The 19,361-nt window shown below is 37.9% G+C and overlaps 1 protein-coding gene across 1 annotated transcript in view; it reads right to left on the reverse strand.

Annotated features, from left to right (window-relative positions):
* The window catches only part of SLC30A9 (solute carrier family 30 member 9), a 36,017-nt gene extending 24,921 nt beyond the window's left edge, over positions 1 to 11,096 (reverse strand). The window contains exons 1-6 of the mRNA XM_082052129.1: positions 10,718 to 11,096; positions 8,648 to 8,824; positions 5,173 to 5,235; positions 2,415 to 2,514; positions 950 to 1,042; positions 494 to 576 (exon numbers count right to left, since the gene is read on the reverse strand). Of these exons, the coding sequence (XP_081908255.1) occupies positions 494 to 576; positions 950 to 1,042; positions 2,415 to 2,514; positions 5,173 to 5,235; positions 8,648 to 8,824; positions 10,718 to 10,814 (613 nt within the window). The 5' untranslated portion in view covers positions 10,815 to 11,096. The remainder of the gene's footprint in view (positions 1 to 493; positions 577 to 949; positions 1,043 to 2,414; positions 2,515 to 5,172; positions 5,236 to 8,647; positions 8,825 to 10,717) is intronic.
* Positions 11,097 to 19,361: the final 8,265 nt, after the last annotated feature.

Consider the following 19,361-nt stretch of genomic DNA (forward strand, 5'->3'; position numbering starts at 1 on the left):
TTTCAGTATGATATTATGACTGGGTAATATTTTTTTAAACTCAGTTTTTGGATTATGTCCAATAATTATTCTGCTGGTCCCTAAAAATTTTGAAGCTACTGACAACACTGACAGGTACCTTAACAGGTACCTGCAGCTCTAGTCTTTATACTAGGACAGTGTTCCAGTGACACAACTGTTTCAAAAAAAAATGAAAATACCTCTAATTTATAGGCACATAATGGGGGTAAATACCTTGAAGCAATATCACCTCTCCTGTGATTTTAACTGACCAGACAGATCAAAATCCATTACAAACTACTGATCTGACTGCACCTGTTATTGACAATACCAGCAAGGATGGCAATAATTTTAAGAAAAAGATGGTTTGAGGGTGTTTCAGCCCTTTCTGAAGCACAAAGGTAAGCTGAATTGTCAATGAAATAACACCCCACCTAGCAGATTTCTAACAATGCTGTATAGATTTGCAGTTATTAGAGAACTCCATACTCACTTTCCCTGTATTTGATCTCTGCTTCTTTACGTCGTTTTCTTTCTCTAGCAAGAGCCTCCGGACTACCCCAAACTTCAAGAGACCTGCACAGAGTAAAAGCACCTTAACAGTGGTTCTACTTATGCAATTTCTTTCAGTTTGATCACATTACAAATGCCCTTCCTAAAAGCACAACATCACATTCTTTCTGATAAGAAGCCCTGCAGATTACTTTACAGAATAAAAAGCCGGGCAAGATGGAGCTAAGGACAAGCACTAAGTGGACACATGAAATATACTCTCCAATTTTATATACACCATGTAATTATTACAATGAGGATATAAAATGTGTTCAGATAGAATATGGAAAACATTAATGCCCTTTCACGTTGTTAACCTGACTGTTAAAAGTTGTCTCTCGCTCATGTAATCCATTGTAAATGATCCAAATATTTTTCTTCATAAAAATGTTCTTACTTTGCCTCTACATCCGCTCTCAGGTACACAGTGAAAGTCTCAGTATCATCATGGGGGCTTCGTCGTTTAATTTTCCTCAGCTGGTCTAAATCACTAAGGAAAGTGGACGAACAGTTTAGTGTAAGAGAAAGTTCATATTATTCTAATTTTATTTTTATGTCTGGGGGATCTTCCACAACTTTTATATTATTAATTTGCAGTACAAAAAAAACCCATGAAGTTGTTTATTTGAGCCAAACAGAACAGATAAGCGATAGGAAGCACGAGATCTCTATGATGCTATTGCAAAGCACTGTGTTTCACACACTCAAAAGTCCAAATCATGTCCTCACACTATTAAATACTATACATGGAAGACAAAGTAATGAAACACTGAATAACAGAACAACCAATGAAGGATCTGCATGTAACTGATAATGTGCACAAGTGCTAAAAAAGAGGGTTCATGGCTTAACATCTCCAAGTGGAAATCAGAAGTCATGTAACATGAAAAGTTAAGAAATTTAACCTCAAAACCTACACAGCCTGCACAAGGTTGGAGATACCAAAACTGCTTGGAGGAACAGATAAATTGCCTGTGCTGAGATACATATTAGGGTATCTCCACTGAGAAGCATCAAGGATTTTTTTTTAATTTTAATACAACAGAACATTTCATTTTTAGCCCAACCAATTATCTAGACTTTTTTTTTTTTTTTTTTTTTAAACTGCCTTTTGGTCAATCCAGCTAAACTTTATCTGGTTATTTCTCTGCACAACAAACCAGTTATGATAAAAATATGGCAGAGGACTAAGCATAATTTGCTACCGGATCTTCACCGAAGATCAAGTCTGGTGACATACACTGTATGTAAAAACTTGGGAAGAACACTGGCAGCATAAAAAGTTAGAAACAAAGGTGCTAAAGCCTTTAGATTTAATATGGGTCACACACATAACATGCATGAAGTGACAGACACCTCAACTATAGCGATACGCAGTAAGACCTGGTGGCAGGCACAACACATAGTAAAAGGCAGCAAATGTTAATCAACCAACAGTAGTTGTTACAATGAACCAGATTATATTTTATTCCAAATTACAGACCTCACGCAACATGAAGTTTTCACCGAACTTTCAGAGATGGTAACATCAAACCATCATGACCTCAAAATTCTGAAACGAGTTATTTGCCATTCCCCCCCAATAACTAGCTCCTCTAGAGGTAGACTCCCCCCAACTAGATTCATGGTCATATAAGTACAAATAAATTACTTTAGGAAGCCACTATGGAAACACGTAAACTAAGTACAAGTTCCTAATCCACTGTAACACTAAGTAAACAAGAACTAACTTCAGCCACTTATGATTACGTATACCACAAAAGCATTTAGAAGTTGCTGTGTAAAATCCCCCTCCAATCACAATTATTTTTGAAGTACATACAAACAGTAACAATTTAAATTTCGACTCAAAGCCATCATACCTGGATTTAAGACAAAACTCATTTATTGCTCTGACTCCAGTGATGAAGTTATTCTGTGTGTATTTTGGTCCATACTCTCTTTTTTTAAGGACTGCTTTCACTTAAAAACAGAAATGAATAAGCAAGTTAAGTCACTCATGGAGACCCCAGCAGAAACTTCAAAAGTTAGTTCAATCTAGTGTCATATCATGACACCTCTAAATGGAGATCTGAAAAACAGTGTTTGTCGGTGAGACGGAAAACTTAACAGTGAAGAGAAAGGAATGACTAAGAGTAGAATGATTTACCTCCAAAAATGTTACTTGCTAAATTGTAGTTCAGGTCTCTCAAACATTCCACACACTTAACTGCCACTTTCAGCTACTTCTGCAACTTTGATGTCAGAGATGGTGTTTGGCTACTAAGACAGCATTAAATACAGTAATTTGGAAACCCTTGCTTTAGAAACTGAAATGGCAACACAGAGCCCCATTTCTTTGTTTCCAACACTTAACCAATTCCACCTTCTGCTGACAAGATTTTTGACCTTTGCAGACCACCCAGAGAACTGAGACAGACTGTACACATTGTTTTTATCAACTATTACTTTCAAATTAGTGCACTTAATATTGGGCATTTATAATAAAAATACACATTCTTTATTTCTAATGCTTTGTACGTCTAGAATAGACATTCTTATCACATCGGATTTTCACGTGCAAGGAAAAGAATACCACATTTATTCAGAAAATGGAAAAATGGAACTTTACATTTATGCCACTATTTCCTGCTTGTCAATATGTTCCTAACTTCGCCTTATTTCCACATGTAGGTCACTATACACTCACTTTCGTTCGTTACACTTACTGGAAGAAAAGTTACGATTGCTGAAGGATACAACGATAACGAACACAACTGAAAACAAAAAGCTCACATTCTGCAGGAGAGAAGACTTATGCACACACATGAATTTCCTGCATATCACAGGATTGACATGATTTCTACAGTGAGCCCAAAAATTCTCCTTAAGTCACAAGACAAAGATCCTATATTTAAAAATGTTGAGAATAGACATTGTAGAACTCTGGTAAAATTTATTTCTGAGTTTTGAAAGCTTAAAAGGCAAAATATATTGCTTAACACTCAACAATCCACTGACATTACAGATATCAATATTTACCATAATAATCAGATTTCTGTCATCCAGTTTGAACTTAAACAATTTTTTTAAGTACTTGAGTAATCACATTCATCCCACAATGCTCCTGAGAAAAGGTGACAAAAAACTAGATATTTCCGAAAAACAGTCCATCATTTACCCAGGTTAGAACAGGGTGAACATTTTAAAATAAGAAGAATGCTTCCCATTTCTTCTTATTTAAAACAGATATATATCCAAAAGGTATTAACCTTTGATAAATCCACAAGTTATTTTTTACTAACACTTACTAATCCATCTTTCAGAAATATAAGTAAATTTCACTATAAGAAAATACTATAAGCAATTGTACATTGCAGAATATCTCAGTAGTCCTACTGTTAGATCAAATAACTGTATAAAACTGGCAATAAATGTAGAGAAAAAAATGCTATTTGGAAGAGAAGGACGAAGCCAAATAAAAGATGATCTGAATGAAACATTTTTTAAGTAGCACATGATTAGTGATTCTTTAAAAATGTTATTGCCTTAGTAACACTTGAATCAGCAAGTTTTTAAGTCACAGAAGCATCTGAAGACAACTGCGCTTTCTAAACCCAATCAAAATATTTACCATAAACATTCTTGCTTGCACCTCTATAATCTAAAACAGCAAAACTCTCTTCTCACTGAAAGATATATCTATTTTTACAGTTATTTCAGTCTAATTTCTCCTACCTTGTACATTCCCTTTGCACGCACACACTGACAACAGACCCAAAGAAACTGACATAAAGGATGTAGACAAAAGTGTACAGAAAATATACACAGACACTGGTCTCACCTTGTTACTGACAAGTTTTACAATTTGATATTTCTTTAAATTTGGGGAAAGACATGACAGAATTTTTATACAGTTTATAGTCACTTTCATTCCAGACATTTTTTTTAATGGAGTTATTGATAAAGTTATTTCCATGCACAGAAGGCTAGGAGTGATCAAAAGCACAGGGGTGTTTAGTAGTATAATTCTTACAATAACATAATAGAAACTAGCAGTGTGAAGATGAAGTGAAATCAAGTCATGATAAAAACATGAAAGAAAGTTATGCTTTCATTTTATCCATTTATGTTTTTAAATGATGCGACTAAATACAAAGCATGTATCCACTGCAGGCACAAATGGGAACATTACAGGACTCAGATTAGGGAGTTCATGTGGTCAAAATATATTTAGAAGCAACACTGATCAGATTAACTCAGCAATAAGAAGGAGCAGAAGAAGACTTAAAGCAAGGACCAGGGGAAGATCAAGTATCCAGCTTAACCACATGAAGTCTGAGTTGGTGAATGGGCATGCCTAAAAACATGCAAGGAAGACAGACTGTGATAACAGATAAGAAAACAAATCGGTCTTTTCCTGAGAAAAGGAATGGATCTTAAACGAAACAATTAAAAACTGATACAGAAGAGAGAGTAATTTGAAGGAATACTGCTATATTTGATTTTTCAGAAGTCAAACAACTGGGTACTAAACAAAGCTGACTTACAAGTGTGTTTTAAAATGTTATTCACATAACTTGTTACACAATTGAAGAGGAACCAGCACTAAAGTTTCAATACAGGAGGTATTTTCTTTACCTTTTACTTGAATTGGCTCTTTAAGGAAAGACTGCTTTTGACCTGCATTGCTCGTATCTTGTCCTGCAAAATAAAAATACAGCTTGCTGTAAATATGGCAGTACCTACTTTTTATTTTTAGTAAAGAGACTGGTTAACTTAACAAAATAATACGTCTTAATATTGCTTTCCATCCTGACAATAAAAACCCATTTTTGCTCTCAAAAGAAAAGACAGAAACGGTAAAAGAATAAATAACAAAATAAAACATTTAATATAGTGTTGATCAATAAGAGCACCAACTTGCAACGTACTTCAGAAAGTAATCTGAATTTTCAAAAAATATTTTAACAGTATACTTACAGTTTAGAGCAAGCTTTAGGCAAAATTTTATATTAATAAATATAATGAATTCTATATAGTTTATACCAACCAAGTCTCATAGAGCTTTCAAGCTGTAATTCAATTTTAAGGAACTGAAGCTTTTTCACTTACAAAAAGGTAGTTTATTAAAACACAGAATATGTAAACTAAAATCCACAATGCTTGTGTCACAAGCTGGAGCTAGAATGAAAACAAAGTATTTTAGCTCGTTTTGAAATCTGAGGATATGACTCAACAAAAAGCCAACAGTATTGTTAATTTAATCTTTGGAAAATAATAAATTCCAGTAATTTCAGTGTGATTTCTACTTCAGAATCAGAAGTAGTAATTGAAAACACAGACAAATATTATATCCATATATCACAGATCTCAACTTAGCTTTCAAAACAAAAACCTTACGATTCTAACATGTCAAACCAACAAAACCCCTCTTTTATGCCCTTACACTCCCTAACTTTGGACACTCGCAACACATACACAGTCATTAATAAAACTAAAACTGACCTTATTGAAAGTGAGATATTAAAATTTAAAAAGAAAAAAAAAAAAAAGATTTTTCAAGCAGGTTAGTGTTAATTAATGAGACACTCCTAGCTTAACATGCTACCCAAATTACTCAAAGGTCAGATATTCTTGAAGCTTGGACTCTCTAACTATCTTTTCATCAGGCAATTAGTTATTGCCCTAACAGCAACAGAGGACTAAGGCTAATAACAATCCAAGTTTACCTTCTTGGAAGAATAACACAAATTTATGAAGCTAGTCTTATTACACAACATATAAGGCTGGACCATACATAATTTGCATTCCTAAACAGTCAGCCCTATCAGCTATTGTTTGACTTGAAAACAAAAGTAAAAAACCCTTTGCTGTTCCTTTTCCTTCTTTTCTTACCTAGTTTAAAACACCAGGCATACAATCTATCAATATTCATGATAAAAACTTCAGCTAGGACTGCTTAGCAAAAATGCATAGTAGGTTATTTTTCAGAAACTCTGTGTGCAACCATTTATGTCATTAAAAGAAATATCACCAAAACTATTTAACAAAAGATTGGGTTATAGGAATTCAGGGGAGCAGGGGAGGCCCAAAAATACCAAGATTTATATCTATGCACAGAGACAATGTCAAGTACCCTTTCAAAGTTTACTACCTGGCTGGACAAAATTCACAGTGTATCAGTGAGAAGAAAAAAATATATACATATAGTGTATTTAAATTCACAACTACTGTTTTTCAGACAAGCAGAGGTCGATATGACAGAACTTTCAAGATGAATGCATTAATATTTTCAATATCACATTAACAGGAAAAGCACTTCCCAGGTTTACTGATAAAGAGATAGAAGTGCAAAAGAGATACATTATTTGCTAAATATTTGAGTTACAGGAAAATTATAGGAATCTTTACAAGTAGTGTATTACCTTTTCAGAATCCTACCAAAATACACTTTTTTAAATAAACAGTAGTATTATGTCCATAATGCATAAGAATGTTCTATTCACTAGGCCCCAGAAGACATCCCCGATATGAGATGCACATAAAACAAGCATTCCAAGATAAACTTGAAAGTGGTTATTCATCTACACACAATATCTCTAGGCTGCAGTTTCATATACACTCACACACGCCAGTCCCCACTCTCAACAAAAGGTAAGTCCCCTGGTGCCCCACAGTTCTGCTCTCAGCTGTGACTCAAGGCCACATTGCCACAGAGGGCAGCATCTCTCCTCCAGCCACACTAGAGACACCAAGCAGGAGCAGCTTACTGACCCATCCTACCTCTAGCCCAGCTCTGCAAAAGGAAACAATGAATTTTTCACAAAACAGGCCTAAACATCATTAATGCCAGCATGAGAGAAGGAGTCATCAGATGGGGTGAGAGAAGGTGGGAACACTCCTGATGACAGTTAACAATCAGCTTAAGGCAATCATGAAAGCAATAGTGCTGGACTATTTTCACATGTCCCATTTTAATACCAGTAGCTGCTCATTAAGAACGCAGAAAACATCAACAGCTACAACTGGCTCTACTGTATTCAGGCAGACATTCTTCTGCAAGAATCTTGCCCTCTGGTAACCACCTTCAGCAGTTTCCAAGAAACAGAAATGGTGTTATACTCTTCCGAAATCCAATCACAGACTTCAGAAACAATATCTGATTGTTCCACTTAGAATAACATTGAAGATCCACTTTTGCACTTTCAAACATCAGAAAAGTAATACTTTTAGCTGGCTATAGTTACTGCTTTTTAAAGATTGCTGCAAGCCTCGGGAATTTACAAGTTTACTAAAGAAAAAATTAATACCTGCTAATCTGACAATGAAGATTTTCTTCAGTAGACCACTAAGTTTTAGACAAAAGCATGCAGAGCACTTTATTTTTAAAAGCATTTGTTATCTCTTGAGCACAGTAGCCTTCCAAACATATCTGTGCAGCCCTACACTTAATAAGCAGAAAAAAAAAACCAAGATGCTACGATGGAGTAGAGACAAGACAGTTCTGAATTTCACAAGTACCTAACTAGCACAAGACTGACAATCAAACTGAACAACAAGGCGCGTCAGGTTATATCCATTATATCAAGTGTTTAATGCCAATGTTGCAGTTCTGACAACTGTCAGATTTGAAAGCTCCAGCAGATGAAACAGCTCAACTCTCCTTAGCAGTCATGTATAGCTTGACCTGGGGAAGTCACAGTGCTCAGTATTCACACTCATTCAATCTTTATCACTAGTTCATTTCACACAACAAAAGTGAAATACTACAACAAAAAGAATTAAAGCAAGCAAAGTGGTAAAAGACAAGTAATACATTCCATTGCTTATCCCTTAAGTTACCTAGTCCCTTCTGACATCCACATTTTATCATCACCACTTTGAATGTGATTAACCTAAACTTAAATCCTTTAACTACTGGAATGACCAAGAAATAAATTTCAGCATTCCTCCCTGCTTAAGCATTTGAAACTTAGATATAGATACCCACAAGCAACAAATACTAAGAATTCTGTGATCGTAACATCACACAATTGTGAAAAAAAAAGTTAATTGTTAAATACCAAAAGTTTATACATGTATATAAATACTCTTTATTTTAGCTTAGAACTACCTGTTCCAACTTTATGCTGGGTTTCTTCGGGGTTTGATCCATTTGTGTCTTCTGATCCAAGATTTTTTTTCTGACCATCGGAGGTATAAACTCTCACTTGACTCATCAACTGCACAGGCAGACGATTGCATGGTGGAATATAAGACAAACTCCCACTTTTTGTTGAAGCTTGCCATCCTAACCGAGAGAGGAAAAAAAGATGTTTTAGGCAACCATTTTTGGAAAAAAAAGAAAAGGGTGGGGGGCAGGGGGAAAGGTGATCCAGCTGTATCGGCATAAGCTATGGAAATTTATCTTTTAAATCCTGATCTATGCTTATTTTACCCATGTTTGGAATTACAAAATAGGAGTACATAGCATGCTTTCACTGTCTCCCTTTAAACATCCACTTTTAAAGTTCATTCTAACGTTAGGAGGTTTTCCCATACAATCCAGTATACGTTTTTTCAAAAGACCTCTAGATGATCCTAATGGAGTTTGAAAAAACAAACAAAAAAACGAGAGAGAAAAATACAAAGCTATTTGGTAAGATAGCTGACACTTTAAGTCCCATTCTAGTCATACGGCACCAAAATCTTTAAAAAACAAGTGTTGATAAAAGAACTAACACAGACCACTGTAAAACTATTAGCCAGTGTTGCCACTCCATTTCACTCTATGTACACTCTGTACAAACCACAGCTTACCAATTAAGAAAAACCAAACTGTGTACATTATGCATCAAGAGCGACTTGCTACAGAAATTATGTAGAAAAGCATACAACATTGTACAAAACATTTTATACAGAAGAATCTTAATTTTTGCAGCACTTGCAACAGTGAAATTAGAAGATAAAATCCATAAAAAGTCTATTGAGAAATCACCTTGGGTATGCAAAAGACTAGCCAAAAGCAGAGTTGTATGCAGTACAGGCCAACCTGTATTAGGCAGCACAAACGCCTCTGCAGGGAGAGTATATAACTCTTCCAACCAGAAATGCAACAGGCAAACTTGCTGTTTCAGAAAGCACTCATTAAAGTAATACATAAATGTAAAAAAATAAATTCATAAATAAAATAAAAATAATTAAGTAATGCACGTAAATCAAGTCATACGAGGCATGACTAACCACATATGAATAATACACCTCTCAACGAAACGATAATTCTTTATAAAACTGTTTATTCCACAGAAGTCTCAACAGCTTTCCTTCCAGTTTAGTCCTCTACAGAACAAAAGCATCTGCATGTGTGCACACACCAATCTGAACCTTGGAGAAAAAGACTTCACCAAAAACAAGTCAAATAAGCTCTTACTACTAGTTACTGCTAATGTGACAAAAGCCCAGAAAAGTCAACTCAGCTCAGTGAACTCACTGATTGCGACTCACAAAAGACTACAATAAATACATGGCACAACAGGAGCAGCGTTGTTTCCTAAGCTTTGGTAATACTGGAGCCATTGAAAAAGAAACTTAATCAGCATGTTTAGAGGGCATTTCTCCTGCTAATCCACATATATACAGGAAACCATTAACAAAATAGGGTATTTGCTGCAATTCAACAAGGAGTGATAACATGAAGGGGGACAAAACCACTCAGAATTTAAATTTCAAGGGATCTGTGGCCTAAAGCAAAAGCTAGGGCTCACTCTTCAGGCCAACACAAACCCTGAAAGGCTGCTCTTCTTTTTATATAATTACGGCAAACTTCAACACGGGCGTGACGTATCAGTTTTCCGCAGGGCTGGGCTGACAGGGCAGCCGCCCTACGTGCGGGAACACCCGCGACAAGGCACCGTCAGAACGCGGCTCGCCTGCCCGGGCAGCTACGATCTGAACATCTCCGTTTTCCGAGCCGATACTCGGATGGCTGCCTGCGCTCTCCGGCGGCCCCCGGCCCGCAGCGGCCCGTCCCTTCCCGCCCCTGCTGGCGCCCGAGCCCGCCCGGCGCCAGCTGCCTGCGAGCGCCGGTACTCGCTTCTCCGCACGCGAGCACGTAGCTCGATTACACCTTCCTCCGAGACTCGACCGGGGGGGGTCCCGGCAGCCCCCCGGCGCCAGGCAGCGCGCCGGGCCTTGAGAGACTCACCGTGGCAGCTGCGGGGGAGCGGCGCCGCCTGGCACCGCAGGTACAGGAGGTAGAGGCCGCGGCAGCCCCGCCGCTGGGCGGCCAGGGCCGGCATCATGGCGGCGACCCCACGCGGAGCGCAGCCGCTCCCCGCCGCACGCCAGCGGCCGGTGGGGGGGCGGCGATTCGCATGGGAGAATCGCTGCGCGGCTGCGGCGCGGCCCCGCGGGTCCCGGGCGGCAGTGGCAGCCGGGAGCCCGGCGGTGGGCGGCGCCGCGGCACCCGGATGTGCTGAGGAACCTCGGGGCCGCCCGGCGGGCACGACGCGCAGTGGCCGCCGCTGATTCACCCCCGCCTCCCGTGCGCTTGCGCGGAGCAGCCACTGGTGCGTGGAGCGGTGTCGCCTCAGCGACCGCGGCTGGCGGTTAAACCCGGCTCGGCCGAAGTGCGCGTCGGGAGTATCATTAGTCCCCCTGGCATCACATTATACACTCTTTTATAAAAAAGCATTTGGGCACTTTTAAGTTTCTCCAGAACAGCTTTGATACCAGTTCACATGACTCTAACAAAATGACTCTGGCTTCCTTGTCTTTGTTTGCACACTGTGAAGAACACAGGAGCTCACCAGAAGTTAGCTTGGCAGGGAATTCGTATAATTAATGTACCTGATAATCCACAAAGCATTTGCTCACCGAGGAGAATAATTACAGTGCCTGTCCTTAACATAGCCAATTAGATTTTGAACAAGGTTTGCTGGCACACAAATTCTTTACCAGCCAGCTAGGGATTAACATCACCAATACAAGTTTTCCTGGAAGCCCAACGCAGGCAGATTAAAGTAAACCATCTTCCCAGCAGTCTGATCACAGCCACACCAGGTGAATCAGGAGCATTGCAACAGATGCTGTGTCATTAAGTACCAGATGTACAGCAATGAAGTATTAGATTCACTACAAGTTGTAAAGTAGCAAAGGTGAGGTCAATTCACCAATTTTAGCTTGGGTCTAACATGCAGCTGATGTATGTTTTGCTGGCTGCTTGTTATTTTGGCAAGGGCCTAGCAGTAAAAAAAAAGAAGAAACATAAGGTTAATAGAGTTCACTTTCTTTTCTCCACATAAAGATGTTTGAAATAATATAGAAATTCTTGAAACATTTGTAATTCCCCAAGAGTCTCTGCTATACTCTAGAAGAGGTGCTGCCGCATTACTTCTAAAAATACTTTTCTTTAGGTTTATCTTTTGCTATCAAAAACCAAATGGAATTACTAAACTATTTTATATTCTTTTATCCAGCTGAATAACCGACCTTGCCTTGTCTAGTTTTGTTGTTGTAAATATGAAACAGGAAGGAAAATTTAAAAAGCTAGAATACCATACACAGATTAATAGATGCTACTGGTGTGGCTGTCAACCAGGACTTTCACAATCAAGGGCTCTGCATGAAGATCTTGATCTTTGGCTCACAAGAAGGAGGCTGGCTTCTCTATTGGGGTCATCTTCTCATACACGCTTTTGCAAAAACTCTATAACTTTGTTCTATAAAGCATATTACCTTGACAGTAAAAATTTACAAGGTTAAGTTGCTTTACCAGGTCTTCGGGAAGAAGAGGGACTTTTAGGATCTGACTGGATTACTCAAGCTACAACAGTAGATCATGATGGAATTCCCCAATGTCTTGCCTAGCAAGAAATCTGTGATATCTGAAGGCTAATACACAGTGAAGGATTTTAGCATTCCTTATATGAAAAAAAACCTCATGTACTTTGTATTACCAATTTGAATATTTATGAATCTAAAGTTCATTCAAGATTTCAAGTTCATACAGTGGAGGAGACTTGCAGTGTCCCCAGATCAGCAGCAAGAGCTGAGGTAATGACTTAATATAGTTGAAATTACTCTTCGGGATTAACAAAACATCCTGCCTTGTGCATCTTTCATACAGCATAGAAAGGTTTTTAAAAGGGAAAGACTCTTTTAATTTCGTACTTTTTATGATCCTAAATGTGTGTTTACACAAAGCAAATACATACTGATAGTTAAAAATTTAAAAAATAATGAATACATGAAGTGTCTAGCAATCCCAAACAGCCCTTAAGTTTTTCAGGTGAAATGTTTAAAATAACAGATAAAGAGAAAATATTTCACAGCAGGCATGTGCATGAGGAGAATGACTCAAAGCACAGAATGGTTAATCTACACAAGTCTAACACCACTCTGAGTCACGTAGATCTGTAAAGTTATTTCACGGTCACTGGGCCAAAGACCAACATACACTAGAAGTTAATATCTTTCATTTCCAGCATGTGGGTGTTTTCAATTATTTGCATGCAGTTCATTCACCTGAAAACCAACAGAGTCACCTGCAGTTTTTGGAACTGCCCGCTGGAGCCCAGCAGCAGCCGGGCAGGGCAGGAGCTCCTGCTGCTGGAGCAGCCTGCAGGCCTCTCCCAGCATGGCTGGCAACCACAGCCTTTCCTCAGGAACCCAGGTGACACATGCCCCATCTTCCAGGACACTAAGATGACATCAGTTCTGCAGAATTGGTGGGCGTGAAAGTACAATAAAGCAGTGGGAGGAAATCCCAGAAGAGAGAAAGGGTTTCAACAAGAGCAGACAACAGGAGATAGGAGAAACATGGGATAAACTTTGAGGGCCAGAGATTGACAGCAGACATGAAGGCAGAATTATCATTTGGCCCTTTATTTAGTGCTCAGAAGACCTCAAGACACCACATGTTGTCTCCCACCATTGCCATGTGCACTTGGTACACACTGGAGCACCTAGTGGTAATGCAGCCCCCACACCAGAAAGGCTGTCTATCCCAGAGACTGAATCTTGTTAGGACCGAGCCTAGGGCAGATGTTCCAGTTTGTTTTCATTGTAAATGAGAAGAACCAGGGCATTCACTGAAACAAAAAAATAACCACCACCAAATAAAACAAACAAAATCTCAAAACACAACACTACGACCACACAGTATGGCTCTGATTTAACATGGCATTGCAGGCACCCCTTTTAGGTACCCAGTACTCTGTTTTCCTAAAAGTAGGCGTTACACTTTTATATAATTTGGTCTCCCACTGGGGAATGGAGAGTTGCTTGCCTATCTCAACAACAACAATCAATCAATCAGTAGGAGTTATACTGAGACACATCTAGCTAAAACCAAATTAGGGAAAAAGGAAATATTCATACAGTGTGTATCCAGGAATGCGTGCTTGATGATTATGTAGGAAAAATATGAAAATATTACTGTTCTTGGACCAATAATCCCACATATGTAGGAAAAACTTCAATTGTAAAGCAGTGATGTCCTAAGCAAAAAGGAATCAGGATTCTGCAAATATAATTACCATGCTTTATGACTGCAAGGATCTGACAATAAGTTTTTTAATACCTTTATTATGGGATGCTCTCACAGATCAGAGTGTCTTTTAGACTCCAAACAAACATTTGGGCTTGTGAGTAGTTACTTCTTTAAAGAAGCCTTAACCATAAATCTGGTTTTCTTTTGATCTCCTTTCAAATATATAAGGCAGATAGATACTTGCAAAGCCCAAGTACAATAAATCATGAAGACATTTTATTCTCATGAGAAATTTAAAGAGAAAAAGACTCTCCCGTAGCAAATAGACATGTGAGGAGCATATTAAATTACTAAAACGTTTTGCTTCATAGTTGCAAACCAGACACTAGAGGTCAGTAGCTTGGAACAAAAATAGCACCTGGAAAAATCCAATTTCATATCAATTCATCAAATCATATAGTCAAATTCCCAGTCTTTGAATAAGGAAAAAGAACTCTTAAGGTTAGCAGCACATGTCTTTATCCTAACACAGAAAGCTAGTTTAAAATTCTTACAAACAATATTAGGTACATAATATATTGAAACAACTGCTCTTATTTCTACAGTAACATGCAGACATGCATAGGAACACAGGACTGGAGGAAGCTTTCTGCATCACCAGGTCTAGTTTACTGTTACTCCACCTGTCATTCCTTGTCTTACATGAACAAATCAAGGATCAGCTTAAAAGCAGCTTAATTCTTTTGCTTGTAAGAAAAAAAAAAAACAAACACAAAACACAATAATATGAACTAAACTTGACTAGTACTTTTCAAGTGTATAAAGGTAGGACATTAGAAGCATCAATGCACTGCAAGACTCTTTTCTAAAAACTATTTTCCTTACAAATGAGTAACACTCTGAAAAGAGAGGAGGCTGGCAGAAGGCAGGAAGAGGCTTTATGATTAAAAGTGCATTAATATATCCAAATAGCAAAAAAAAAAACCCTTCAAAATACTACATTTTGTCATTTATCTGCTGCTGTAAGTATACATACACACCATCGATCCACAGCACACGTACATTGATGCAACCAAATGTCTTGCTTACCTCTGCCCCAGGGTGATGTTAAAAAATTTGTGAGAATTCAAAATGTGAATAGAACCAGTGGATGCTCTACAAATGCACAATGAACTAATGCCTCGTGCTGCAACTGTAGTTTCTAAGGTTTCAATATTTCTCTGTATTATACAGTTACACAACAGATAAAACACCAGTGGATACAGGAGAATTTAGAAAGTCAACTTCAGATTTCCATCTGCCATTACACAAAAAAAAAAAAAGCAGCAAACAAACAAAAAACCCACAAACAAACAAAACCAAAACACACAAAAAAACCCAAACCACAAACCACCACCACTTCCTAATAATGGTTTTGATTTAAACTTGATCACTAAAAGGAATCACAATAATTTTCATTGTACTTTAGTAAGAACCTAAGTGAAGTTGCTATAGCAGAAAGTATGCTGGGAAGGGATTGCAATACGCAAATATCTGTCATCTGAAAAGAGTTTGGTCAGATTTTGTAGATTAAAAAATGAAATTCAAAAAATGTTAAAATGCTAAGTTACAAATACCATGTTTTATATGTCTTTGCACACAGAAACAAACATACCCTGTATGCATGGGGGTTTGTCCTCACGTATCTTCTTTTAGATTGCCAATATAAAAACGTAGCCAAAAAAAAAAAAAAAGCCCAGTAACAACATAGACCATTGTGTTTATTTCCACTACAGGAGCTTCAAACACAACAGACAAGAACACATAATTGCACTGTGGCTGCTTTCCATTTTAAATGAACCAAGATCAGGCTGTCAGCTCTTCTACAACATGTCAGCATCTGAACATGCTATTCCAAGAGTATTTTAATAGAGACTAAGTTGGAAATAATTTACAGCTAGAAAACTTAAGTACTATCCAGAGGATACTGATGGCATAAAACCATGAATGGTGAACTGGGGTTTGTAAATGCAAGAGCACCCAATAGGATTACCATACATCTTTTTATCACATAGAGCTGAACTCTTGTGCATTCTTGTTCTTCTTCCCATTGTTCTTCCATCTCCTTCTATTACATTTCTACCTTTTTGAAAACCATCGTTGACATTGTCTTAACCTTTGCAGATAACCTAGCCCTGCATCTTTATCATTTCTGATTTTCAGCTTAATTTTCCTGTGAAATATCTCAACCAACTGATGCACCATCTTCATCCAACATACTCTCGCTCTTCGCACCAGCAAAGGTGCATGAGTGAACACACACAGGAAAACACACCACAAATGAAAACACCATGATCTGCACTTGTTCTCAAAGAAACCAGATTCCTCACCCCAGACAGGAGTCTGGACCGCTACAACACTTCATTCACCTCACAAGCCTGATACCATGGTCAGGCACATGGAGACTGGGACAAAGAGAGATGAACTGAAATTAAGCATTGTTTTCTTTTAAGAGCAAAGTCATTCATGGCTCCTCAGAATACAGTCCACACTACTGCTTCTACAAAACTGCGGTGTGGTGGTAGCTCGCTGCAGTAGAATAAAGCCCACCTAGTTGGCACTGGGGTTGAGCAGAAGTCAGCTATTTAGTGTGCCAGCACAAATGAACTAGGCCTGGCCCACAAGAGAGTAACACTGGGTCACATTATTAACACTGGGTTACAATTTTGCATACTAGCTACAAACTGAATTATTACTATTATACTGATATAAATGTTAAGTAATGAAGCACCAGCTACAACTTATTTTCAGTTCAGCAGTGGCACTTATTTAGGCAGTAGGATGTAATCATAGAAAGCAACCTATTTTAAGGTTAAAGGGACAGGACTCCTGTCAAAATACAAGCGTACAGTCAACTTTCTCTATTAATACCTGCATTGAAAATACAGCAGTAAACTGAACAAGTAGGTACATTTTTTCACAGGACTCAGTGTTAGCTGTGCCATGTGTAAAACAGAATGGCTCCAATGACTTAAAGACAGGGATCAGATTGCTTTGGCTTTGATATACAGCTTAATCTTCCTTTTTCTCTGGAAAAAGCAAATGAGAAGTTGCAGTAGCTCACTGCATCCTACACTGCTACAAACACACAAAATACCCAACACACACGTAACAAACCAAACACACGTCTAGAACATTTAACAATGAAAACTGTCCATCACTAAAACTTGGAGATTAGAACTTAACAAGTGCTGTTATACAACACAACATTGGTAATATTTTAAATCCAGAAAAAAATATACAATTTGATTTCAAGAACATCAACGAAACCATAGCTATATCAATACAGAAAACAATTTAATTTGTTTAGAAATAAATATTTGACATACAAAGCACATACAGTGAAAAAGGGTCACGATAAATTACAAATGGAGATACCTGCTAGTTCACTGAGAAAAGCCCTTGGTATTTCCAATTTCATACCAACAAATTTATCATTCTTGCTGATTTAAGCACAGCACTAAACAAATATGGATCCCAGTGCTTTCTTTCATAGGTACTGGCAGGGATAATTTACTGCAGTGATGCAATTTGAAAATCAGTAGGGACCAGTAAATTGCTGCATAAAAGAAAGAGCGAATGAGGTGCTTTTTCCTTAGTGTCAGCAGCCTGTGATTATTATGTTTATTAGATTTTCTTGAAAGGGCTTCACATTTTCTCAAATATGCAGGAGAACTGTATTTCCCCTCTGAGCCCTTGCATTAGCATTTTGTGCCTCAGTCCTTGAATACAAGTAAAAGATGAATTTTTCCAATTCATTTTAGAAGTTTGTACCATCTGGATGGCACAAAACTAAGCAATGAAACTCCCTTACCTGCACAATATATGCTATTATCACAGAGCAAGCTTCTGCAGAAAAGTTAATAAGTGAAGTTGGCATTTTAGAAAAAGATATTTTTGAATCCACATTTAAGATTAAATTACATTATCCATACTGATAATGCGTTTTTGAAATAAAGGATGGCTTAAGGTTCTGTCCTTAGAAGGCGATTTAAAACAGCAAGGCCTGACTCTTCCTGTGATTTTAAGTAAAATATACCATAAGAAAAGTAACAGTACAGAGATACACTAACCAATTTCAGTATAGTTTAACCATAAATACTTGCACTGCAACAGTTAAAAAATTACAGACAATTACAACAGATCAGCATACCCTTCTAACATCTAGTACGTAAACATTTGCAATCTTATTCTGTTGCATTATTTATCTTAACCAGAAAGATGACAATGCCAGGGCCCATATCTAGGCTCTTGCACACAGGAATCAGTTTTTGACACTGCTTTAAAAGAATGTGCTGTTCTAGCTCAATGGTCTTTGCTACCCTTAATTTGAGCACCGTGAGGTACAGTATTTTTGAAATTGTTTAAGCAGCAGATAGTATCATTTTGGAAACAGGACCACATGATCCTATATGGTGTAGAAACAAATCACAGTTCCCCCCGGATGCTTATTTATTTTTTTTTTTTTTTTTAATTTCCTCCCCTGCCAAAGCTCTTACATCACCTCAGGCAAATCAGTCTTCCATGCTGTCTGTAATCAGGTTTCCATTTTTGTCTGTAAAATGGGCAAGAACTGCACTTCCTTAATTAACGAAGGATCTGTACAGCAAATGTCACAATACTGGTGCCTAACAATAAAGACTTCCAGGACAGACTGTACAAAACAACCAAGTATCTTGTTTGTTTGGACATTACTATCACATATATAGTTAGCAGCTCAGAAACTGTTGGAACAAATAGTGGCTCATGATTACATTTAAAAAAAAAACAAACCTTAACATGTAACAAGATATTAACAGATATTGCTCCCCTTGAACATCCAGCAAAGAAGCCAACACAACATTAAACTGACAGCACAAAAATGACAATAAAATATAAAATTAAATAAAAGACAATAAAAGAAAGGATGGATGCATTAGTAAACTACTTTGTATGTAAGAAATCCCAGCTGGCATTAGCCACTCCAACAGACCAAATGTGTCCTGATATTTCATTCACCTACAGCTGAAAATAGAAGAGTCTCACACTGGATCCACAGCAAGCTTGAGCACAGGAAGGGGTAGGTCTACCCACAGAACCTATGCAGCAGCACTTTAGCTCATGAAAGCCAAGATGATAAAAGCAATCACAGGTGTGATTTACACCAGTAGACGCGATAACCATATTAGGTAGACAACCTTTCAGCAAGACAAAAAATCCTCTGCTTCACGTTTGAGGTTGGCAGGCATTTTATGGTCAGCTGCAAAATTTCTCTACTACCACAGACTTCTGTTACATCCCCCACATCACAGAATGGTGGCATGAATGTACAGCTCTT

The sequence above is a fragment of the Streptopelia decaocto genome, assembly GCF_964273445.1.
Source record: "Streptopelia decaocto genome assembly, chromosome: 4".
NCBI lineage: Eukaryota > Metazoa > Chordata > Aves > Columbiformes > Columbidae > Streptopelia > Streptopelia decaocto.